The sequence below is a fragment of the Pezoporus flaviventris genome, unplaced genomic scaffold (assembly GCF_033815535.1).
Source record: "Pezoporus flaviventris isolate CSIRO_AGI_PZ_B2104156 unplaced genomic scaffold, CSIRO_AGI_Pfla_v1 ptg000001l, whole genome shotgun sequence".
Classification (NCBI taxonomy): Eukaryota; Metazoa; Chordata; class Aves; order Psittaciformes; family Psittacidae; genus Pezoporus; species Pezoporus flaviventris.
Window position 1 is genome coordinate 122659 of NW_026892549.1, and position 21150 is coordinate 143808.

Genomic DNA, 21150 nt, shown 5'->3' on the forward strand with positions numbered 1-21150 from the left:
AGAAGCTTGGGGTCTGGCTGCCACCTCCGAGGAGGCTTTACAACTGCCCTGCGCAGTTGCAGCACTGGTGATTCCTGGCCCGAGTGGCAGCCCAGCTTGGATTCAGCATTCTCAAACCACTACCCACCTCCCTGGTGACTCACAGCCTCTCTATTTTCCCACCGTCTTCCCGTCTCCGGAGGCTCTTCCAAGAAACCACCAGGAGGCAAGATCACATTCTTCAGCCTAAAAAAATCCTGCCTTGAAACTTCCTCGTTTTTTTTTCTCCATATTGAACCAATCGACTTCAACCCATGCTCATGGTTACATGCCTCACTGTGGCACACGTATGCTGTCCCCCCTCCCTCAGCCCTCATCTCCTGCCTTGCTTCAGCCCCCACCTTTGCAGGAGGGGCTGGTATTTTTGCAGTCCTTTCGTCTTAACCTCTTGCAGGCTGACTCATACGTGCTCTCTGGCTAATTTTAGTCTGGGGTGGGCAGCTAGGGGAGAAAAGTGAGTAGCTGTGAAATTAGTTTAATTACCCAAGCAGCAATGAGTTTCTCGCAGCTGCCCTGGGCATCCTCCTGGGCAGTGCTTCATCCCTGTCACTCAGAGCTACACATGCTGCCTTTGATGCTGGTACCCAGCCCATGTTGAGGTCCTTGGTCTGGTTTTTGGCTCCAATCTTTTCTGGGGTGGTTGAGCAGGGCTGGGCAGGGAGATCAGCCCAAAGGATGGACTCATCCTCCTCTTTCTGCAGGTGGATACGGCACAGAGATGCTGCGGGGGAAGGAGGGAGACCTGTGACTGTCTTTTTCCTTGCAGCCCCCCAGTCTGGCATTGAACATGGAGCTGTGCATTGGCATTGCTGACTGTGAGCAGGCTGGCTTGCTGGCAGACTTAGCCAGAGCCTGGCTGTTATGACTAATAATATTAATAATAATGATAATGATAATAACAGTAATGTTTGTCATGCTAATTACTACAGCAGAACTGCCTCAAGCATGGCCAGCCTGGAGCCAGGGTACCTGCAAGGATGCCCAGCCCATAGTGTTTGATGCCAGTGGGTCTTGCTTAGGACATTGTGCCCCAGCTCAGAGGCAGTGGGTGGCACATACCAGCTGAGGTGTTACACAGCTGTAGGGGACAGGGCTGAAGCTGCAGTCCCTTCCTCCAGCACAGCTTTTGGTGGGGCTGCAGGGCTGTTGTAAGGATGGGGACCAGCCTGGATGGAGCAGGAGGCAGAGGGAAAGGGAGGAGGGAAGGCTGGGTCTGGCGGCTGTTGTGGCTGGTGACGGCCGGCATAGCCCACTGCTCCTGGCACGGGACAGCTTGGCAGCTCCAAAGGAAAATTGCTGTTCTTGGTCATGCTTGTGGGCTCCGGTTTCAAGCTGGGCTGGGAGTGACTGTGTTGGATGCTGCAGTGGAAATATCTGGAGCTGCTCTCTGGTCTGCTGCTGGAGGTGGCTAGCAGAGGTGGGCTGCACAGGGCAGGGATGACAGGTCATCATCATCAGTCCCGTGTGACTCAGCGCAGGCTGGGCAGTGTCACTGGCTCTATTTTTGGGGGCTGAAGATGAGCAGGGAGCACAACGTATGCTGTGTGGCATCCCAGGCAAGGAGGGGCACTGACTCAAGAGCAGCGTGGAGGGGCTGTGGCACTGGAAGGAACTGTGGTCTCATGTGCTCTGGTCCCCTCAGGAAAAGGGGTGGGCATGACCCCCCTCCCTGTGCCCAGGCTGGGATCTTCAAGCACCCCTTGGAGCAACCTAAAGGCCCAGATGAACCATGTGTTTCTGCATAGCCCCTGCGGGAAGAGGGATGGAGGAAATGTGGAGCTGGAGCAGCTCAGTTCAAGCAGCTTCACTGGCTGAAATGGGGATACCGGGAAGGGCATGGGCCTCTCCCAAAGAGAGCTGTGTGCTCATCTGTTTGCTCTTCTCTTTTGCCACAGAGCCCAGGAGCTACGTTGAGTCTGTGGCCCGCACAGCCACGACAGGCAGGGGAGGGAGCCTGCCCACCACCCAGCCCGTGGGCCCAGAGATGCCCACCAGGAACGGCACCTTCAACAACTCCTTCACTGCCCCCAGCCCTGTCTCCACCAGCAGCCCCATTCACAGTGTGGACGGGTAAGGCACTGGGAGCAGGTCCTTGGGGCTTGTGGGGCTGGGGTCAAACTCTGCCGGGTGCACAGGATTGCTCCCACACTGAAATTGCCTTTGCAAGAGCCCCTGTCTCTGCATGTAAGGTTTAGGGGTCCTGGTCAGCCATTGATTCAGTGCCCTGGCAACACAAAGTTGGGTCACTTGGTTATCACTTGCTGGTCAATAGATCTCAGCAGCATCTTGATGGGAACCTGGCCCCTGGGGTGGGAGAAGAGATGAGGTCTTTGCTAACCCTCGCACTGAGTTAGGCTGAGCATCAGTCCCCTTTGGTGTGATGGAGCCACCATCCCTGTCCCTTCTCCACCCTGCCCGTGAGGTGTACTGCATCAGCCTAGCCTGGCAAGGCTGGCAGGGAGAAACTATTTGAGTGTTTTCTTAGAGGAGCTGGAAAAAGGCTCTGTCTCCCGGAGAGTTGTGTTTTGAGAGGGAAATGAGATGCATGGTGGAACTAAAGCTGTTTCTAGCTGCTTCTGTGCAGCTGACAGGGTGCATCCTACCATTGCCTCTGAACAGCTGAGCAGCTCACTATCAAAGTGCCTCAGTTTCCTTGTGCACCACTCACAGGAGGGTGCCAGCCAGCAGCATTAATGACCAGTGGAACTGAATCCTCCTTCTCATCTCTCCCCAGGACCTCCCTCCACAGCTACCCCTCAGATGGCAGCCCCCATGGCACGGTTACACCTCCTCATGCATCGATCGAGCCTGTTTACCGGTCACCTGTCAGCTCGCAGATGCCTTCTGCTCACAGCAGCTACCAAAACTCATCTCCGTCTTCCCTTGCAACGGTCCAAGGTGGGGGCCTGGGCTCGTCGTACTCCAGCCCTGACTACCCCGATAGCCGAGCTGCCCTCCAGCCAGACCCCCAAGCTCGTCCGCAACCACAGGTCAATGTGGTAGGAGTTCACGTCCTGCCAGGGAGCCCTCGCTCCCTGCACCGGACAGTGGCTACCAACACGCCACCCAGTCCCGGCTTCGGGCGAAGAGCTGTCAATCCTGGCATGAGCGGTGCTCCTGGCAGCCCCGGGCTGGGCAGACATGCTGTGGCAGCCCATGGCAACCTGGTGGCCTCACCGGGGAGCCCCAGCCTGGCCAGGCATCAAACCGCAGCTGTCCCCCCTGGCAGCCCCTTGTATGGCTACCCCAGCCCAGATGAGAGGCGCCCAACACTGTCCCGGCAGAGCAGCTCCTCTGGCTACCAGCCTCCCTCCACGCCATCCTTCCCCGTCTCACCGGCGTACTACCCTGGCACGAGCACACCGCACTCTTCCTCCCCGGACTCGGCCGCGTACCACCAGGGCAGCCCCACACCACAGCCCGCGCTGCCGGAGAAGAGGCGGATGTCGGCTGGGGACCGCTCCAACAGCCTCCCCAACTACGCCACTGTCAACGGCAAGGCGTCCTCACCCCTCTCCAGTGGCATGTCCAGCCCCAGCAGTGGGAGTGCTGTCACCTTCCACACCCTGCCGGACTTCTCCAAGCTCTCCATGCCAGGTAAGGGATGCCTTTGGAGGTTCCTGCATCCCCCTGCCCTGCCGAGGGCTCTCTTCCCTCCTCCTCCTCACCAGCCAGTGGGGAAGTGGTTGCAGCTGATTCCTGATTTACCCCTCCTGCCCATCCGCACACCGGAGGCACCGGCTTGGGCCATTTCCTGTGCTTTCTGGCAAATCCAAACAGGAAGAGCACAGACCTGACATCGCTGCCATAAGCAGCGCCCAGAGTTGTGTACAGGGAGATCAAAGCACCCAGAGGCAGCTTTTCTCTGCCGTGGGGATGCGTTGACCTCTTGGACCTGTTCCCACCAGGCTTTACCCTGCTGAGACCCCACTGTGTCTCTGCCTCCTTATTTCAAATGGTGTGCTGTGCCCTGGGTGCCACTGCGCCTAGAACGCCTTTGCTGGCTCTGTTACAGGACACCTTGGTGACGCCAAGATCGGACTGATAGAATCAGGGGAATAAAGCTGTGGGGCAGCAGTGGCTCCGGTGGCCGGGCCGCTTTCACTGCCGAGCAGGCAGCCCTTTGTGAGCACGCTGGCGCCCACCCCAGCCCCATGACTCCCCGTGGCTGGGGACCTTTCCCAATGGGGAAGCATGAGCAATTAAAACCTGTAACCATTAGAGAGTGGGCTGGGGAGGGGAGTGAGCCCCCCTCCCTCTGAAGGTGACCAGCTTGCAGAGGGCTGATAACACGTCTTCAGCAGAGATACTGTCTGGCCCTCTGAGTTCTTTGCTTGGGCTTTTTGGCAAGCAGGTGGTTGGAAATGTTGCCCCAGCAAAGCAACAGCTTCAGGGCCAGAGGACTGGCTCCCGTCAGGGCTGAGCTGTTGATGGGCACTGAGTGAAGCAGGGTAGGGCTGGGGCTGCTTTCCCCAGGGTAGGTCAACATGTCCAGTTCCTCTGCACAGAGCAAAGGTCAGGGAAGGATTTATTTTTAGGGTGGATGAGCCGAATCTTGAACATTAGAGAGCAGTGAAGGTCCTCTGAAGTCAGATCTTCCCACCACCCTCTGGTTGGACATAGTCTCCCCCAACAGCTTTCATTTCACCTGGCCAGCTCCCTTTAAAATGATGAATTCCTATTTTGTTTCTGTCTGTGTGGCAAAGAAACTCATCACATGCACATCCCTTCAAGGGCTCTTGTGCTTGGATTTAGCTTTAGATGTGCAGCAGTCTCCATAAGTTCCAGGTGATGGTCAGCCTTTCTGGGTGTGGAGGACTGGGTTGAGGTTAAACCAATGTTCTGGGGCTGAAAGGAGGTAGACCTATTAATGCTTTAGCTAGATCTGCTAAAAAAGTCATGTGGAGTTTTAGATAAGCATCTTTTAACTTTTTTCTCGTCTTCCCTTCCTTACAGACATCAGCCCTGAGACTCGTGCCAATGTCAAGTTTGTGCAGGACACTTCCAAGTACTGGTACAAACCGGAGATCTCCAGGGAGCAGGGTGGGTAGATGGCACAGGGCAAAGCATATGTTTGAGTGAGCCATGGTCAGGAGTTGGGGTGTATCTGGGATCACAGAGATTAGTAAAGATTTCCCTTAGGGGTTGGATGAGGAATGAGGGTGTACTGTGGATGCTCAGACTGCTGCAGAGGGGGGTTGAAGTCCAGCTCAGCTTCAGGCTTTCACCCCAGCCTTCCCCTTGGTGGAGGAACACTGGTCCCTGCAGCATGCAGTGGATCTATGCAGTTTGGGGTGCAGAGCACTCAGCTCTTGAACTGAGTGAGCTCAGAGGGGTCTTGGAGATATGGCTAAAACAGGAGGGGAGAACAAGGAGGAGGTAAGGTATCTTCAGGGACGTGGTTCCAGCATTTGATCCCTGGTCCCTGCCTGCTCTCTAGTGCTCAGTTGCTCAGAGCTGGGCTGGGTGGGAATGGATGCGCACACAAAGGCAGTGGACCTGAGGGTACCTGAGCCCCTGCCTGGCCACAAACCCATTTGAGACCCCCATCCACAGATGTGCAGAGGGGACAATAACATTGCAGTGTCTTACTGCAAGGCCATGGGGCCAGGATGCCCTGTCCTGACCCACGCCTACTGGTTTTGGAGGTCATATTGGCTCTCACTATGCTGGCTCTGAGGTCTGCTGTTCTCACCTGCAGCCATTGCATTGCTGAAGGACAGGGAGCCAGGGGCTTTCATCATCCGAGACAGCCACTCCTTCCGGGGAGCCTACGGCCTTGCCATGAAAGTAGCTTCTCCACCTCCCACGGTCATGCAGCAGAACAAGAAAGGTATTGTGTTCCCTTCTCCATCCCACGCTGAGATGCTTTCCATCGTTTGGCCAGGGCGAGAGGGCAGCTGTGTCTGCTGAGCCAGCTGTGCCCTTGAATATGTGCTGATGTCGCAGGATCCCTCCTCCAAGCCCTTCCCTCCCAGGGCACAGGGAAGCACCAGGCACCTTCTACCCTGAGCTGTGGAGGGCTTGGGGCATCTGAATCTTGGGCTTGCTATAGTGAAATGGGCTCATCCTCCCCAGCCCACCAGCACCATAAGGGAGCCTGGCTTGGGGTTGACGCTATGCAAAGGGCTGGATTTGAGGAGGGTGTGCTGAGTGGTAGGGACCCCTCCCTTGAGCTGGAACACTGGTTTCTGTGTGGGGCTACACAGTATTAGTTGACAAAGAGTGGCTGTGGTGTGAGAGCATTCTGTCTCTTCCCAGGAGACATCACCAATGAGCTGGTGAGACATTTCCTCATCGAGACCAGCCCGCGGGGTGTGAAACTAAAAGGATGCCCCAACGAGCCCAATTTTGGTGAGTGCCCCTAGTGTGCTACTACATGCGGGGTTGGGTTGGGAGAGGCTTGCCTTTGCTGGACTATCAAAGCAGAGCTGTGAGGTGTCTGGGAGAGCCCCCACTGCATTACTTGTCCCTGTGTAACCAAGCCCTGTGGGCATTTGGAGCCTCAGGGATCATGCATACAAATGAGTGCACACAAATGTGCCTGTATGCATGGATACATACCTTTCTGCATGTGTTGGGAAAAATGATACTGCTGGACAGGGTGGAGGGCAGGGACTCCTCATCTTGTTTCATTTATCCCATGGCTAATGTGCTCCAAGGCGCTGCCCTAGGACCTCTGCCCCATTCCTGTTCCTAACATGGCCCTGGCATATCTGCTACCTCCCTGAGCCCTCCGTGGGCGTGATGGTTTCAGTAAGAGGAATTGCCATGTGTGGTGTTAGGACGACAGTGAAGAAATCCAGCAAAAAAGTCTACTCCCATCCATCTGGAGCAACAATGTCCTAACACCAGGGAAACCCGTGTTCCCAGCCCCATGCTTATCATCTCCCCTCTCTCCCCAGGCTGTCTCTCAGCTCTGGTGTACCAGCACTCCATCATGCCCTTGGCCTTGCCCTGCAAGCTGGTCATTCCTGACCGAGGTAAGAGCCAAGGCCAGAAGGGATTACGTCTGCCCCCACAGCCTATGAGGATGGGGTAGGTTTCCAAGCAGGGAGCAGCAGTAACTATCCCATGTCTTCTAGATCCCATGGAGGAAAAGAAAGACACCACATCAGCCACCAACTCACCCACAGACCTCCTCAAACAGGGCGCAGGTGAGTAGAGAGGGGATGTCATGGGAGCCAATGTAGCTTGGAGCAGTGGTTGACCCCATGCCTGCTGTCTCCCTTTCCAGCCTGCAATGTCCTCTTCATCAACTCAGTGGAGATGGAGTCACTGACAGGCCCCCAGGCTATTGCAAAGGCTGTAGCTGAGACGCTGGTGGCTGACCCCACACCCACCGCTACCATCGTCCACTTCAAAGTCTCCGCACAAGGCATCACCTTAACTGACAACCAGAGGAAGTAAGAGTCCCCATGGCCACGGCCCTGGGTCTCCAGAGCCAATGGGACTGTGATCCAGGGAGTGTGCTGATGAAGGATGTCCTTGGGTGGCATGAACCTGGACATGGGCAGGGCTGGGCTTTGTCCTTGACTCCTGAAACATCCTAGGGAAACCTATGGGAGTGTCCCTCTGATGGGGCTGGGCTGTGGTGGGGCAGAGGTGGGGGCTCGCTGGCCCTGACACTCCCTGCCTTGTGTTTCAGGTTGTTCTTCCGACGACACTACCCCCTCAACACCGTCACATTCTGCAACCTGGACCCCCAGGAACGAAAGTGAGTGCCCTAACCTGCGGCAAGCACATGTCCCCTGTCCCTTTCCTTCCCCCAGGCTCCTGGCTGCTTGAAGCAGGATCTTTGCTTGCTCTGTCCCATTTGCTTCTGTGGAGAGCAGGGATTGATGGTCCCCTTGGATACTGTGGGGCAACACCACTTCTGGTGACTTCTTGGTGTCTCTAAGCATCTTCATGTTGGGAGAGAGCTGCAACAGGTTTTTTTTTGACAGAGCCAAGCCTGTGCAAAGCCAGGCTGGCCCTCCAGCACTGGTGTGGTGGCCCCTATAATGGCCCTGTTTCTGTGGGGGGCAGGATGCACCATCCCTCACACCTCCTCTTCTCCTTGCAGGTGGACTAAAACTGATGGCAGCGGCCCAGCCAAGTAAGTATCTGCTGTGTTTCCCAGCCGATTCCTCCCAGGGTGTCAGGGTGGCTCCAACTTGTGTTTGAGCATTGGCTGGGTGATGCACCATGCAGGGCAGCCTCTTGGCTATCTGTCAAATGAGCTCTGCTCCTCGCTGAAGGAATGTTTCACCCAAGAATGAGGACTCGGGAAGCATCTTTCATCCCCAAATTCCCAGTTAGAGCAGGCATGGCTCCTCCTGAACAGAGCAAACTGGAAACTGCCAGAGGAGCCTGCGGGAGCTAGCTTGTGGAGCAGAGCCAGAGGTTATGCTGATGGCCTGTGAGCCACCAGCCAGGTCTTTCCTTTCCTCCTTTCCTCCTGTCCTCCTTGTTCTGACCCACAGGAGTACAGAGCTGCTGGCTGATCCCATTTCCAGGGGCAAATTCCCACTAATTTTAGCCATTGTGTTAGCGAAGGGGTTTTTATTAGGAGGTCCAGCTGCTGGGATATTTCCCCTCTCCAATTAGAAATGCCACGGCCTGGGCCTGTTTCACATTCTGTTCCCCTGTATTTATAACTTGAGTTTGCACGTTCTAATTAAAATAAAAAGGGGACATTTTATTCACTGGGGGACAGAGATGGAAATAACCACATGGTCTCACCCAGCTCCCCTTGTCCCCATATGGCCTTCCTCTCACACCGGGTCTGCCCCAGTGGACAGCCTGTCACACCCCTGTGGTTTCAGGAGTCATCACACAAACCAAGGCAATGCTGTGATCCTCCTTCTTGGGGATGGCCTATGGGGACGGTGGCAGGGATGAGCAGAGCAAGGGGGGTTTGGCCAAGAATTGATAGAAACACAGTGCTGGCCTTCAAGGAAACTACAACAAAGGGAAGAATAGATGGGTCTTCATGCAGTCTGCTTTGGGATGTCTCCCTTTGTGTTGTGTGAGGTGGGTGTTAAAGAGGTGGACAAGACCATGCTGGAAGAGGGTGGTGGTGGTCATTGGGTGAGCAATGTTGGCAAACCTCACTGAGCCACTTGTCTTCTTCACACCCAGGCTCTTTGGCTTTGTGGCCAGGAAGCAAGGGAGCACCACAGACAACATCTGCCATCTCTTTGCCGAGCTGGACCCAGACCAGCCAGCTGCAGCCATTGTCAACTTTGTCTCCAGGGTCATGCTTGGCTCCAGCCAGAAAAGATGAGCTGGTGCTTGCGGGTGATTCTTGAATTTTGGAGAAGGACTTGGAGCTGATCCGAGAAGGAGTGTGAGGAAGTGCATTGTGGGAGAGGGAAGTGAATTGGGGGAAAAAAAAGGGTTGGAATTCTGGAGGAAAACAGCAAACAACAAAAATCCTAAAAGCCAATGGAACCCCTAAAAACTCAACACAAGCCAAACACACACACAGAGCAACCAAAATCACGCACCTATGTAAGAGAGCCACAAAGTCACGCCAGACAGGATGCATGTCCCACCGCAGGGAAGGTGACCAAAGCGAAGGCTTTCGGCATAATGGTCCTGACATCCACTTGAGACCAAATGCAAGACCATGACTGGTTGTTTTCCATCTGGGCAAAAAAAAAAAAGACAACCAGCAAAGCCCATGCTTCATCCCAGCAGCTCCATCAGCGAACGTCTGCTTTGTGTTTGAAATGACCCGTAGGATATAACAACATGGCTGGGTCTGCGGGACACTGGAGGAGATGCTCTCGGAAACCTTCCCTTGCCCGGCTGCAGTGGAGGGTCCTCACTTATCCATTTGGTTCTCCTGAAACCTGCTGGTAGCCTGGCAAGTTGCTGGGGGTGTGTGTGGGGGGGTTGGTCCTGATCCGTCCTGTCTCTGGGGAGCTCAGCGATGGGCTGACCTCCATTGCTGACCCAGAACCCAGCGCTGGTCGCAGGTGAGCTGCTGTGAGCCCGCACGGAGAGCGGGTCACGGCACTTCCCCACCTCCCCAGAGTGCTCGTGCCTGCCACGTCTGAGGGGGTGTGTGGGGGCTCCTGCTGCCCCGTGCGTCGGGAAGGCAGATGCTCCCCCGGAGCCTCCACAGAGGATACACTAATCCTCTCCCATCACTAGTCCTCTTTGGCGGTTTTCTCCTGCGGCCTGTCGCACGTTAACACAAAACCCAAACAAAACAAAAGAGAAAGGAAAGAAAAACAGTGTAATAATAATAATAATTATAATAATAGCGTATGCTGGCACAGGTGGGTTCCCTGTGCAAAGCAGCTGACCCGTGGCTACCCCTATCTCTTTGGAGACATGCAAGCGGTTTTTAAATTGCATGGACGTTCAAGTTGCACGAAAGGCGAATGACTGCAAGTAATTCAGGCGCTTTTTTCTCCTTTTATTTCGGAGGCCACGTTAAAAAAAAAGAAAAAGAAGGAAGAAAATTGCAAAAAAAAAAAAGGAAAGGACCCGCGGTTGCTGGGTAACTTTGGCTCAGTGGGGAGGTAACAGGTCCTCCGAGAGCCACCCTGCTTGGCATGCATGTACCTTCAAAACTGTCTGGCTGGAGGCTCATGCCCCTGAGTGCACTGTAGTTTTGCAGCGGCTTCAGTGTTGTCAGCTTTTCCCTTTTCTTTGGGAGGTGAGGAGTGTCAGTCAGGGAGCAAGAGGGGTGAAGGGCTCCTGTGCTGCTGTGGAGGGGGGAAACATGGTTGGGGGCAGTAGGCAGAGGTCCCCGCCTGTGGAGCTGGGGAGGGGGCAGAGGATGCTTCAGTTGCATGTGCAGATTTGGGGCCACAGGCATGTTCTGGCTGGAGCTGCGGGGTCATTGCTGAGCCTCTTCTGCAAATATCCCCCTCTCCTCCCCCTTCCTCCAAGAGCTTTTTTGGAGAAGTTTTCAGTGCAAAGTGGCCCAGGTAGTCTACTGGGGCCAAAAACTAGAAACAGCACTGCAGCCCCTCCCCACTGGAGAGTTTTTCTCCTTTGGAACACCCTTGCCTTGATAGCTATAATATATATGCGAGCTATACTGATGCCATGCTGTAAGCTAATGAAATTTTAAGGAGGAAAAAAAGGTTAAATTCACACTCCAAAAATATTTATTTTTGCCATATTGCTTTCTGCGCATCATATGTCCCCCATTATATCCGCCCCCTTCCCCTGCCCCGGGGAAACACTTGCACGTTTAAAGAAAGTCCAGAGCAAGGCAAAATACGGATGGGGGAAGAGGCGCGGGGCCCCCCTCCCGAATCGGGGCGACGTGTGTGTGACCAGTGTGCATGTACGTGTGCATGTGTGTGTGTGCGTGGGGGAATGAGTGGCGCGGGTGCCCAGACGGAAGCTGTTCAGATGTACTGGAGTGAACCTGAGAGGATGCGTAGTGAGGAGTTGGTTGCGAGACAGTGGCGGGATGGGGGGTCCCGGGGAGGCTTTCCACCTTCCCAGCTCCCTGGCCGCATGGATGTGGAGGCCTTTTCATTTTCAATGTTTCCCTCCTTCTGTGAAATTCAAGCGAGATAAGAGATGATCTCACCCGTAATCTCCTCACCCTGCCATTCACCGATTAGAGAAAACACTGTGTTTTTAGATATATAAAGATATATTTTTTGGAAGCCTCTATTTTTCAGACTCGGTTTTCTCACTGCTAAGAAAAGAGATGATAATAATGTAATTTTATTTTAATCTGCTGCCTCGGAAAACGGTGCTTGAAACTCCCATTCCTCTTTTTCTCCCCGTAAAAACAAAGCAGATCTAAGCACCCTAGAGATGTCACGTAAAAGCTGACCCCAGCAGATACCTGCCAATGGCATCACGCCTGCTTCGGGCCCTGAGCCGCTCACGGCTTCCCCACTAACCCACTAGTTGAAGACTTAGACCATATCCAAATCTCGAACACTAACAAAATTGTCCGTTTCTATTGTTTTTTTTTTTAGCACACAGCTAATCACCTTCCAATGGCGTAGCCGGGTGTTTGTCAGCTCCTTTTAAAGGCACTTTTTTTTCCCCCCTTTATATCCTTTTTTAAGTTACAGTTCTAGGTGTAAGTACTCTTTCTGTCCCAGGGAGAGTCCGTCAGCTGGCATTGAGGATCACCCAGGTCCCAGGGCTGGCAGGGATCTAGTGTTGATATTTTTTTCCTTATGAAAGGGACAGAAACGATTGTGTTTTTCTTTGGTTTTTAAATGCAGTCATGGTATTTGAGATTCAAGCTTGTGCGAGTTAAGCCCAGCATATGTTTCATTGTAATCACACTGCCGTTGTCAGCAGCCGGATGGTATCTCTCTCGCTCACACACACAAACATATCCCTCCTTCCTGCACAAAGAACTGCATATATTCTTGCCAAAGATACCCTTAAAAACGCACTTTTCCCCACATATATATTTTATTTTTTTTTTTTGCGTGTGTAAATTTGTTGTATGTGCCCTTTTTGTGTTGGTTCTTTGGAGAAGCCCCTTCTCATCCATCCTTCCTTTGCTGTCGATGTTACTGTTTGTTGGGAAATGCTCTTGGGGGGTGGGGTGTGTCATTTGCTACCTGTCCCAGATTGTAGTGCCCACAACGTGCAAAATGTGGGCTTCCTTTTCAGCATGTGGGTTTCCCATTCAGTGGCGCTGCCTTGGGCTCCCTTCTGGGAGATATTCTGAGGGTTGATCCATGTCATCATTGCCAGTGGAGATTGTGGGCTTATGGGTTTAAGCACATAAATTGAGCAAAGTTTGGGGTTGCTGTGGATGCAACGTTAGCTGGCTGCCCCCTGGTCAAACCACACATGGAAAACAAACCAGGTAGGGAGAAAAACCCAACGCAGCCTCCAGGCATCAATTTTCCAGTGAGTTCAACTGCCTGAACTGAAGTGCAAAGTAAATCCCCACCCAGCAGGTCAGGCAGGTAAAGAAACCAGTTGCCCCAAAACCCCAGACAGCAGCATCAACAAAAGGCAGCCTTTCCCGTTGGAGCAGGCAGGAGGATCAGACAGCAAAGGAGCCCGCAGGGGCTTGTTTCATTTCGTTCGTTTGTTTTGCAAATTGCGAGGTTGGTTTGGGGTTACTCTTTTTTTTTTTTTTTTAATTATTATTTTTTATTTTCCTTAAAAAGGAAAAAAAATAAAAAGAAAAAAAAGGAAGCAACCCCACGTTTCTGTTGGCAGTTCCTGTACCGCCGTGTTATTTGTGGTTTTTTTTTTTGTTGTTGTCTTCGTTACTTTGGGAACGTTACAGATTTATTTGCTAATCAGTGTTAATGAACAGTTTCAAACTTTTAGACTTGCCCATTTCTGTGTATTTATAGATGGAAAGAAAAAAACCCCACGTTATATTTGTATCTTTGTGCCCATAATGTTGTCGCGCGTGTAAGGATGACTTCGGTCGCACCCTGTCCGTGTGTGAATGTGACTCCGCTGTTGTCTTCCCATTGTACAGATGTCAGATTCTTTGCAGTTCATTGTATGGCTTTATAAAGTAAAAACAACAAAAAAAGAAATCAGTTACATAAAATACACTGTTGCTTGGAAAGCCAGCTTGGTGTCTGGGTCGCTGGAAATGTATCATGAATTGAAGGGACCCAGGAATAAATGCTCTGTTCCTTTGCATGGGGGAAACCAAACCCAGCCACAAACCAACCCTGAACCCCGGCGGGTGCTGTGTTTTCTCTGGGCTGTTGTTCCCTGTTCCTCGATGGCAGATTGGGGCCCCCAGACGGACACCGGGTGGTGGGCGTGGGAAGAAGGAGGGGTTGTGCTGCTGCTTGTCAGCCTCCAGCCGCAGCTTGTGTTCACCAGATGCTGGCTAACCAGACAGCCCCCAGACTTCCTACATGGCTCCAGCTCCAGCCTGGGCTTTTGTTTACCAGGAGGGATCTCTCCAGCGTGCCCTGCAGGCACTGGGTGCCTTCAGATCTTGTTGCTTTCTCCCAGGTTGCCCTTAGGTGCCATCTCTCCAGCTGTGGACATCCCCTTTGAGGCCATCTCCCACAGGGGAGTGGGATGGGATGGTGCTGGTATGGAGTCCTTTGCCAAGGTGTTGCTTTGGGCTCTGCTCCCATTAATTCCCACTTCCCTGCCCCTTTTGGAGCCATCTTGCTCCCTGTGCTTGGCAAAACTTTCCCCAAAGCCTCAAACGCCTGGTGTTTCCAGTGTTCGCAAAACGATTCCCAGCATCTGTCGCAGCCCTTAGCCCCTGGCTCTCTGGCTCCACTCCTTCCCCTCCTCGCTGAGTTGGTGGCCAAGACCCAGCCCCTGGGATGGATTGAGTTTAATTATACAAGAAATATCAGCCAGAGCAGCGGCAGTTTCCTTGGCGCCAGCACTACTGCGGCTCAGAGGCTCAGAGCTTCTCCCAGGAGCCGGCAGCACTAAAAATACCTCCTGCCTTTCTCTAAAATAGCTGCAGGATGAGGGGTGGATTGAGGGGGCTGCTCGCATGGGGACCCCATGCTGTGGGGCTTGTGCAGGGAGGCAAAGGCAAGAGGAGTGAAAAGGAAGGGGGGGAGGAGATGGGATGGATTCTGCCCCCCCCAGTAGATGTGGAGCTATGGAGATGTGCTCTCCGAGCCAGCTGCACCACAGGACCTTGGGAGGTACCTGGCGTCTGCCAGCCTTGGCCTTGGCTGTCCTCTGTGTGCCCACTGGCAAGATGGGACCCATAGCCTCCTCTCCCTATCTGACACAAGAGGGATGGTATTTTCCTGCCAGCTTCTCTTGGTTTTGTTTCTTCCCTGTTTCCTGCTGGAATCAACCCTATAGGAGCTGGCACCAGCTGCCTGCACGTTCCTGGTGCTCCTGCCTCACTGGGGTGGCCTCTGCTGGGTGTCCCCTGGGCTGGACAGAGAGGCTGTAAGTGCCTGGTAAGGTGGCATGGACAGACTATTTGTTGTGAGCCATAAGCTGTTCTGCATTCCCACCCTCACCCTCCCCTTTCTGGAGTTAATTCCACATTTCCTTTCCAAAATTCCTCATGAGCTTCTGGTTTATGTTTTTCCTCAACATGTTCTTATCTGCCACCCACTTCCCCTCACTGGCTTTCACAGAGTAGGCTTTTTAGGGTCTCCCTCTTTGCAGCTTGCTGCTGTCTCCAGGCCAGGCTGGTGGCTCTGGTGTGGCCATCAGGAAAGGCACATGCCACCGGCTTCATCCCAGGAAACCTTGCCTCCATCACACCTCCCCATGCCTATTGAGTCCCCACCTCCAGGTTCCCAAATCAGCATTTTGTTCTGATTTCAGTCCCTGTTCTGCAGACTCTGGGCTACTCGGGGAGTGTTTCTTGGGGGACTGTGGAAAGCAGCAAAGTTTCTCACTTCTCTCTACCTCCTGCTCCAGGAGAAAAGGGTGGGCATGCTGTCAGACAGCCAGGAAACCCTGGATGGGGTTGAGGTTGGGGCACTAAGCCTTTGCTGAGGGCACTTATTTGTATCTGGCTCCCTTGCAAATATTGTCAGACCCTCAGCAACCTTTATTTAATGAATTTTAAAGCCCACGGGATCCATGAGCTTATTGGGTTGCAGGGCGCAGGTAAAAGGTAGCTTCAAAACCATGCCCCAAGTCCAGGGGGAAACCCCAGCAAGGAGGGGGGCACCTTGGAGGTGGGTCTGCCCCTTTCTGCCCCCATCGTTTTCTCTTAACTAAGCTATAAACAACGTGCAGCTCTGGAGTGAAAGTGGGGTCACGGTGGTGGGGATGGGGCAGTTTCATCTTCCTTCAATTTTTCTCTTTCCCAGGCTGAGAAGGAAAGAGAAGAAAGTGCTGGGCTCCCTCAGAAGTGTCCCCAAGGGACAGAAAGCATGACAGAACCTGGCTTTTCCTGAGCATCATTGGGCAGAGACCAGGAGCCAGCCAGCCTCCCCAGGGTGAGAGGAGTGGAGCAGACCTGAGGTGGCAAAAGCCACCCTGGGGCTAGGGTGACTGGTGCTCACATCTGCACCCTATTCAGCAAAACAGTGTCCCTGTCCCCTGCCCTGCTGCAACCACTCATGTTAAACCACCCCAGACATGTCCTCCCTGCCAGTCCAAGCCTGCCTTCGCCCTGTTGCTGCTCAAGGGAGTGACTCGTCTACGTGGAGCTTGGCTGATGCTGCATCGCTGCCTGCTGAGTACCCACATCCCACTTCCCAGATGTTTTTGTTCAGGCTCTGCAGTGCTGTGGGCAGGATGGATTGGTACCTCAAGTGACAAACAGTCCCTGGGTGTTGGAGTCACTAGAGTGCTAGATAGTTTGGCTGGTGCTCCAGAATGCTGCTTGCCTTCTGCACATGCACCCCTGTGCAGCACACCACACACAGATGAATGTGGGCACACATGGGAATGGCAGTGCCTCCCTGCAGGCTGAAAGGATGGCAGGGATGTTGCTGCTGAGTTACTGCATCCCTCTGGAGAGGGGCTGGACCGGTCCCTCTTCAGTGCAGCGCGATCTAGGTTTGGTCTATCCGCCGGAGAAAGACGATGGGTAGGACAGGGCTGTCCTTCTGCCTTGTGAGGTTCTGGCTCCACCTACAGGGATGTGTCTCGAAGTGATGGAGGCCTTGGACTGAGGCGCACCCGAAGCAGGACGGGCAGGAAGGGGATGTCTACTTGCCTGCAGCACAGCCCGGAGCCGCTGCTCTGCTGTGGACGGACAAGCTGAGGTGCAGTTGGGTTTGTACATCCTGAGATAAAGGGGCTGGGAACCTGCGGGATGGCTGCGGGGCTGGGGTGCAGTAGGGGCACCCTGAGCTGGGTGCAGAGCACTGCTGGTCATACACATGCATGCTCTGCACAGCTTTTGCCAGACCCTGGCTGCCTGAGTGCAGCCCAAGGATGCCCTGTGCAGGACTTCAGCAACTTTTCCCACCCCACAGCATTAACGTGCAGCCTTGGATTCCATGGGACCATGAAGTCCATACAAATCAGGCAGGCAGCCTAATTGAAAAGCTCAGGGGAGTACAAGCAGCATTAGACAGGTCTCTTCTCCCTGGTTAGCTGGTGCTCACCATGTTGCTGTCCTTCCTTGGATGCCCCTTACACCAGGAGTTTTAGGCAGGCATGAAGAAGTGACAAGTAAGACTCCAGACTGTCCCAGCATGCTGCAGCCAGGCTAAAGAAAGCAATGTGAGTTAGAGAAGGGATATGAAGCCCCTTGGTCACAACTTCTCTGCCCCAGCCCAGGAAAAGGGGGTTCTTCTAACATGCTCACTGGTTCTTCATTTCTCACCTCCTTCATGCTCTGCCTTGAGTCTGCTTCAAACTATAAAACTCAGTGGCTTTCAGCTGTCTGTACCCATGTGTCCTTGTTGTGGGACAACCCAAGTGGAAATGGCCTCTGCCTCTTGATGCCCTGATGGTGTCAGGGTAACTTACACCCTCCTACCTCTTGGCTGCCACTCCATATTTGCTGCACCCCTCATGCCTACATGGGGTCAGCAGTGCCTGTCAGAAACAGGCTTGCAGTTCATCTCCAGTCAAAACCAAGCCTTACTCACATGTCACCTGGGGCTCAGTGCATCAATATGTCCTGATGGCAGCTGCTCCTAATAGAAAATTCCCTCGGTGGCTAAGAAAAGAGTGTTTGGGCTCATAATGGGTGTCATCTTTTGTACTCCTATCTCCCTCCTCTCCAAGTGTCTGCCTGCCGGACTGAAGGTGCAGAGGGATGTTTCTATCCTGGTGACACTATGACAGCTGAGTGGCCTTAGCATGTGGCATCATCCTGGTGGTGGTGATAGGGGTCCTGCTCTGAGCTTTCCTGCCTGAGTCAGGGCAACATACACGTGCAGTCTGTAATGGTGCCAGACATCTGGGAGAGTCCTCTGAGAGGGCAGGTGTGAGACATGCATGCACATGCTCACATGCGTGTGCATTCACAACAGGACAGAAATACCCTCCTGGTGTCTTTTCTCCTACCCTTCCTAACCCCAAGCTCCAGGGGTAACCCCTGTCTGCCTCCCTGCCCCCTCTCCTCACAAAAGAAAAAGAATGAAAGAAAGAAAGACTCTCAGGGCAGGAATGAAATATTTGCAAGCTCATTGTTTCAAGCCTCCAGCAACTGGATAAAACAAGCCACCACTGAACAGCTTCTCGTGACTGTGCACAGCGGCCTTGCCAGAAGAGGCAGGCTCTAATGAAAACAGCATGTGGGAGGGAGGGTGTGTTGAATCAAAGCAGAGAGCAGCAGCGACCTCGGCCCTGGTGCAGCGGAGCTCCTCTGGGATGCACTGCAGTCACTCAAGAGGGCTGGGGAGCAGAGAAGAGCGGTTTACTGCTAAAGTACCTCGTTGTCTTGGCTGCCTGCAGGGTGGCTTGTGTGAGAATAATCTGTCTTAATAGGAGATGCTTAGCAAATGCCTTTGGCTTTACTGAGATCTCAGTTTTTCCAGTGCTGCTGGGTACATTTGTTGAACCACCCTTGCCTGTTCTTCCAGCTGGGAGAGCAGGGGGAAAACACTCACCAGCCTCGGGGTGATCTTGAAGGGGTTCTGCTCATGTTGGCTCCCTCTCTGGGCTGGGATTTTGCAAGTGCACTAAGCTGAGAAGGGCAAAAACAAGGAAGAAAGCCTGGGTGGGGTGGGAGAAAAGGGTTATGGTGACTCAGCATATAGTCTTCTCCCTTTGAGACAGCTTAGACTGAGCCAGTATCTCAGGACAGCATGACGGGGCCTGGTTTCTCTAGGGTTTTACTGTGGTATTTGGATGATCTCTGGGAGATGACTTCATGGTTTTTGTGCATGGAGTAATTTCCAAAACACCACAGCTTTGCCAGCCTCTGGCTCCTCGTGAGCATTCAGGATCCTTGGGCACTTATGGCCATGATCACCGCAGCTGAAATCTCTTCTTCTACTTGTACTAGAAAGTCAAGTTCATTCCCGCCAGCTTTGCCTTGTACTCCTCGGTTCTCCATGGATCCCTTGTGCTCACTCAGGGTGGGAGGGAAGAAGGGAAAACTGCACACGCTTTGTCCAACACTGTCTTCAGGGACCTTTTAATGCGTGTCCTCAGCCCTTTTTCTGGCACTTCAGGAGAGATACTACTCTCGCTCTTCAGCTGGGGAGATGGTGCTCAGGGCCCACCAAGACCCTCCACAGCTGAGATGAGAGGCTGTTTGTGGAGGCAATGATCTCCCTGGGAGCACCGGAAAGGTTTGTAGGACATGCCTGGGATGCCTTGGACATGTGGAGCAGCCAAGTTGGCATTTTGGCAGGGTGCCCCTCAGTAAGATGTGAGGAGGAGCAGGAACCCATGCCAAAGCCCTATTTTAAAGCAGCCCCCTTGAACTCTTTGATATGGATAGCACTGAAGATAGGGTTTCGCACATCTTTATAGCTCACACTTCCATGTGAGAGAAATCCCAGCCTTGCTCAGGCAGGCTGCTGCCTCAGCTTGATAGGGTGCAAGTGATGGCTGTCCTTTCATCCCCAAGGGCTCCAGCCTCAGCCCCACTCAGATGGAGAACCTAAATACCTTCCAGAAAGGAGAAAGTGCTTGGCAGTGAGCTTTCTCAGGGCTCTGGTGCTCATTACCAGCTTTCCACCTCTTTACACTGCTGGGAAATAGCGAGTCACCCCTCTGTAAACACTTCAGGAACCACACTGCATGAGGGAAGGAAAAATGACTGCAGAGCATGGGGCATGAACCCAGGGACCCTAACCATAGTCCACCTGGCCTCACAAGTGCCCCCCAAAGTCAGCACTCTGCTGTTCCACCTCTTTTTTCTCCTGCAACTTCGTTTTGACCAAACATCCTCTCAGCACCTAGTGCTTGGGGAACATCTCTGGTGGAGATGCTGATGTGCTTGGTAACGCAAGTTCCAAGGCAGTGCTGGTTATCTGAGCTCTTATGGCTGCTTCCCTCTGCCTCCAAGATGCTCTCCCACACGTTTCCTTCCTTTTTGCTTTCTCCAGTCATGTGAGACCTTTTATCGTCAAGGGGAGACAGCCACGCACAAGGTAGGGTGCTCTGCTCTGAGTGTAGGCTTCTTCCCCGCCTAAGGAGAGCCCTGCTGCTGGCGCTGAGGGTTCGCACCACTAGAGGTCGGCCGGTCTCCACTGATGGGACCACTGCGAGCAGGAGACGGGAGCCGCAGGCCAGAGATGACTTCAAACAGCTTGGCTGGGCGAGCCTTGTGTGTGTGTATGTATATGACAGATACTTCCTTTCGTATTGACATTTCTCCCGGCCCCGGTCCAGTTTTCCAGGCTTGGTACTGTTCTTCTTATAGATTGGTGCATGTGTCACGCTGGGAGAAAAATAAAAAGAGAAAAAAAAAAAGAAAAAGGAGGTCTTTAAGGGCAGGGGAGTGCTGGAATAGCTGGAGTGCCAGCTTTTCCTGGAAAAAAAAGAGAGATTCCAGCAGGCAGCCAGTGCACACAGAGCTCTGGCAGCCTCAGAGCCAGCCACAGCCACTGGAAAGGTGAAGAGTGTCACCTTCAGCCTCATGGAGAGGGGTCTTAGCACTGGTTGCATCCCCCACTGCTCAGTGACCTGCAGGACCTGGTCATGCCCTCAGGACCTTTCGCTGAGCGTGAAACCCCTATGACCACCAAGCGCTGGTCCCACCCCCTGTCAGGGCAATTAGGATTAGGAATTCATGAGGGGAACAGCCAAGGGTTTTAATGAAGATCCAGCTACTCCTTTGCTCTGTTTTGCCCATCTCTAGAGCAAGGGAAGAAGCTGGCCTTGTGTACCTGAAGAAGGCAGGTTGCAATTAAACTTCATGTATTTTTTTGAGTCCTTCTTCAGTTCAGCAAAACTGTGAAAAGCAGGGAACAGGTTTGTTATGAAAGTTGCATTAACTGGCTAATGAAGGACAGGAGCTTTGGTACATCAGATATTCCTCTGAAACCACCCTTCCTGCAACCCTCCTGTCTGTGTGGCTTGTGTGACCCTAGCTCTTCCAGTGGTGTTTTACCCAAGTAACACCTGAGACAGGTCCAACACATCCACATTGCTCTGTGGGAGCCAGAGATTAAAGTACACTGAGGCAGAAAACACCAGCAATAGTGCAAGTGGCATCTTGGGCCAGGGCCCAGCCACCTTCCAAGCTGGTTGGAGATGGGATGCGGCCATAGGCAGCCCATATCCACTCTGCTTTACTTATGTGGACACTTATGAATCACTTGGAGGATGTGCCTCAGT

At 53.3% G+C, this 21150-nt stretch overlaps 1 protein-coding gene across 15 annotated transcripts in view; it reads left to right on the plus strand.

Annotated features, from left to right (window-relative positions):
* Window positions 1-13568, plus strand: part of TNS1 (tensin 1) — a 68626-nt gene extending 55058 nt beyond the window's left edge. For all 15 annotated transcript variants that reach the window (XM_061456958.1, XM_061457248.1, XM_061457042.1 and 12 more), the window contains 11 exons: window positions 1935-2109; window positions 2774-3636; window positions 4996-5082; window positions 5741-5872; window positions 6301-6393; window positions 6945-7022; window positions 7125-7196; window positions 7277-7445; window positions 7688-7756; window positions 8105-8137; window positions 9163-13568. In XM_061456958.1, the coding sequence (XP_061312942.1) occupies window positions 1935-2109; window positions 2774-3636; window positions 4996-5082; window positions 5741-5872; window positions 6301-6393; window positions 6945-7022; window positions 7125-7196; window positions 7277-7445; window positions 7688-7756; window positions 8105-8137; window positions 9163-9307 (1916 nt within the window). In that variant the 3' untranslated portion in view covers window positions 9308-13568. The remainder of the gene's footprint in view (window positions 1-1934; window positions 2110-2773; window positions 3637-4995; window positions 5083-5740; window positions 5873-6300; window positions 6394-6944; window positions 7023-7124; window positions 7197-7276; window positions 7446-7687; window positions 7757-8104; window positions 8138-9162) is intronic.
* Window positions 13569-21150: the final 7582 nt, after the last annotated feature.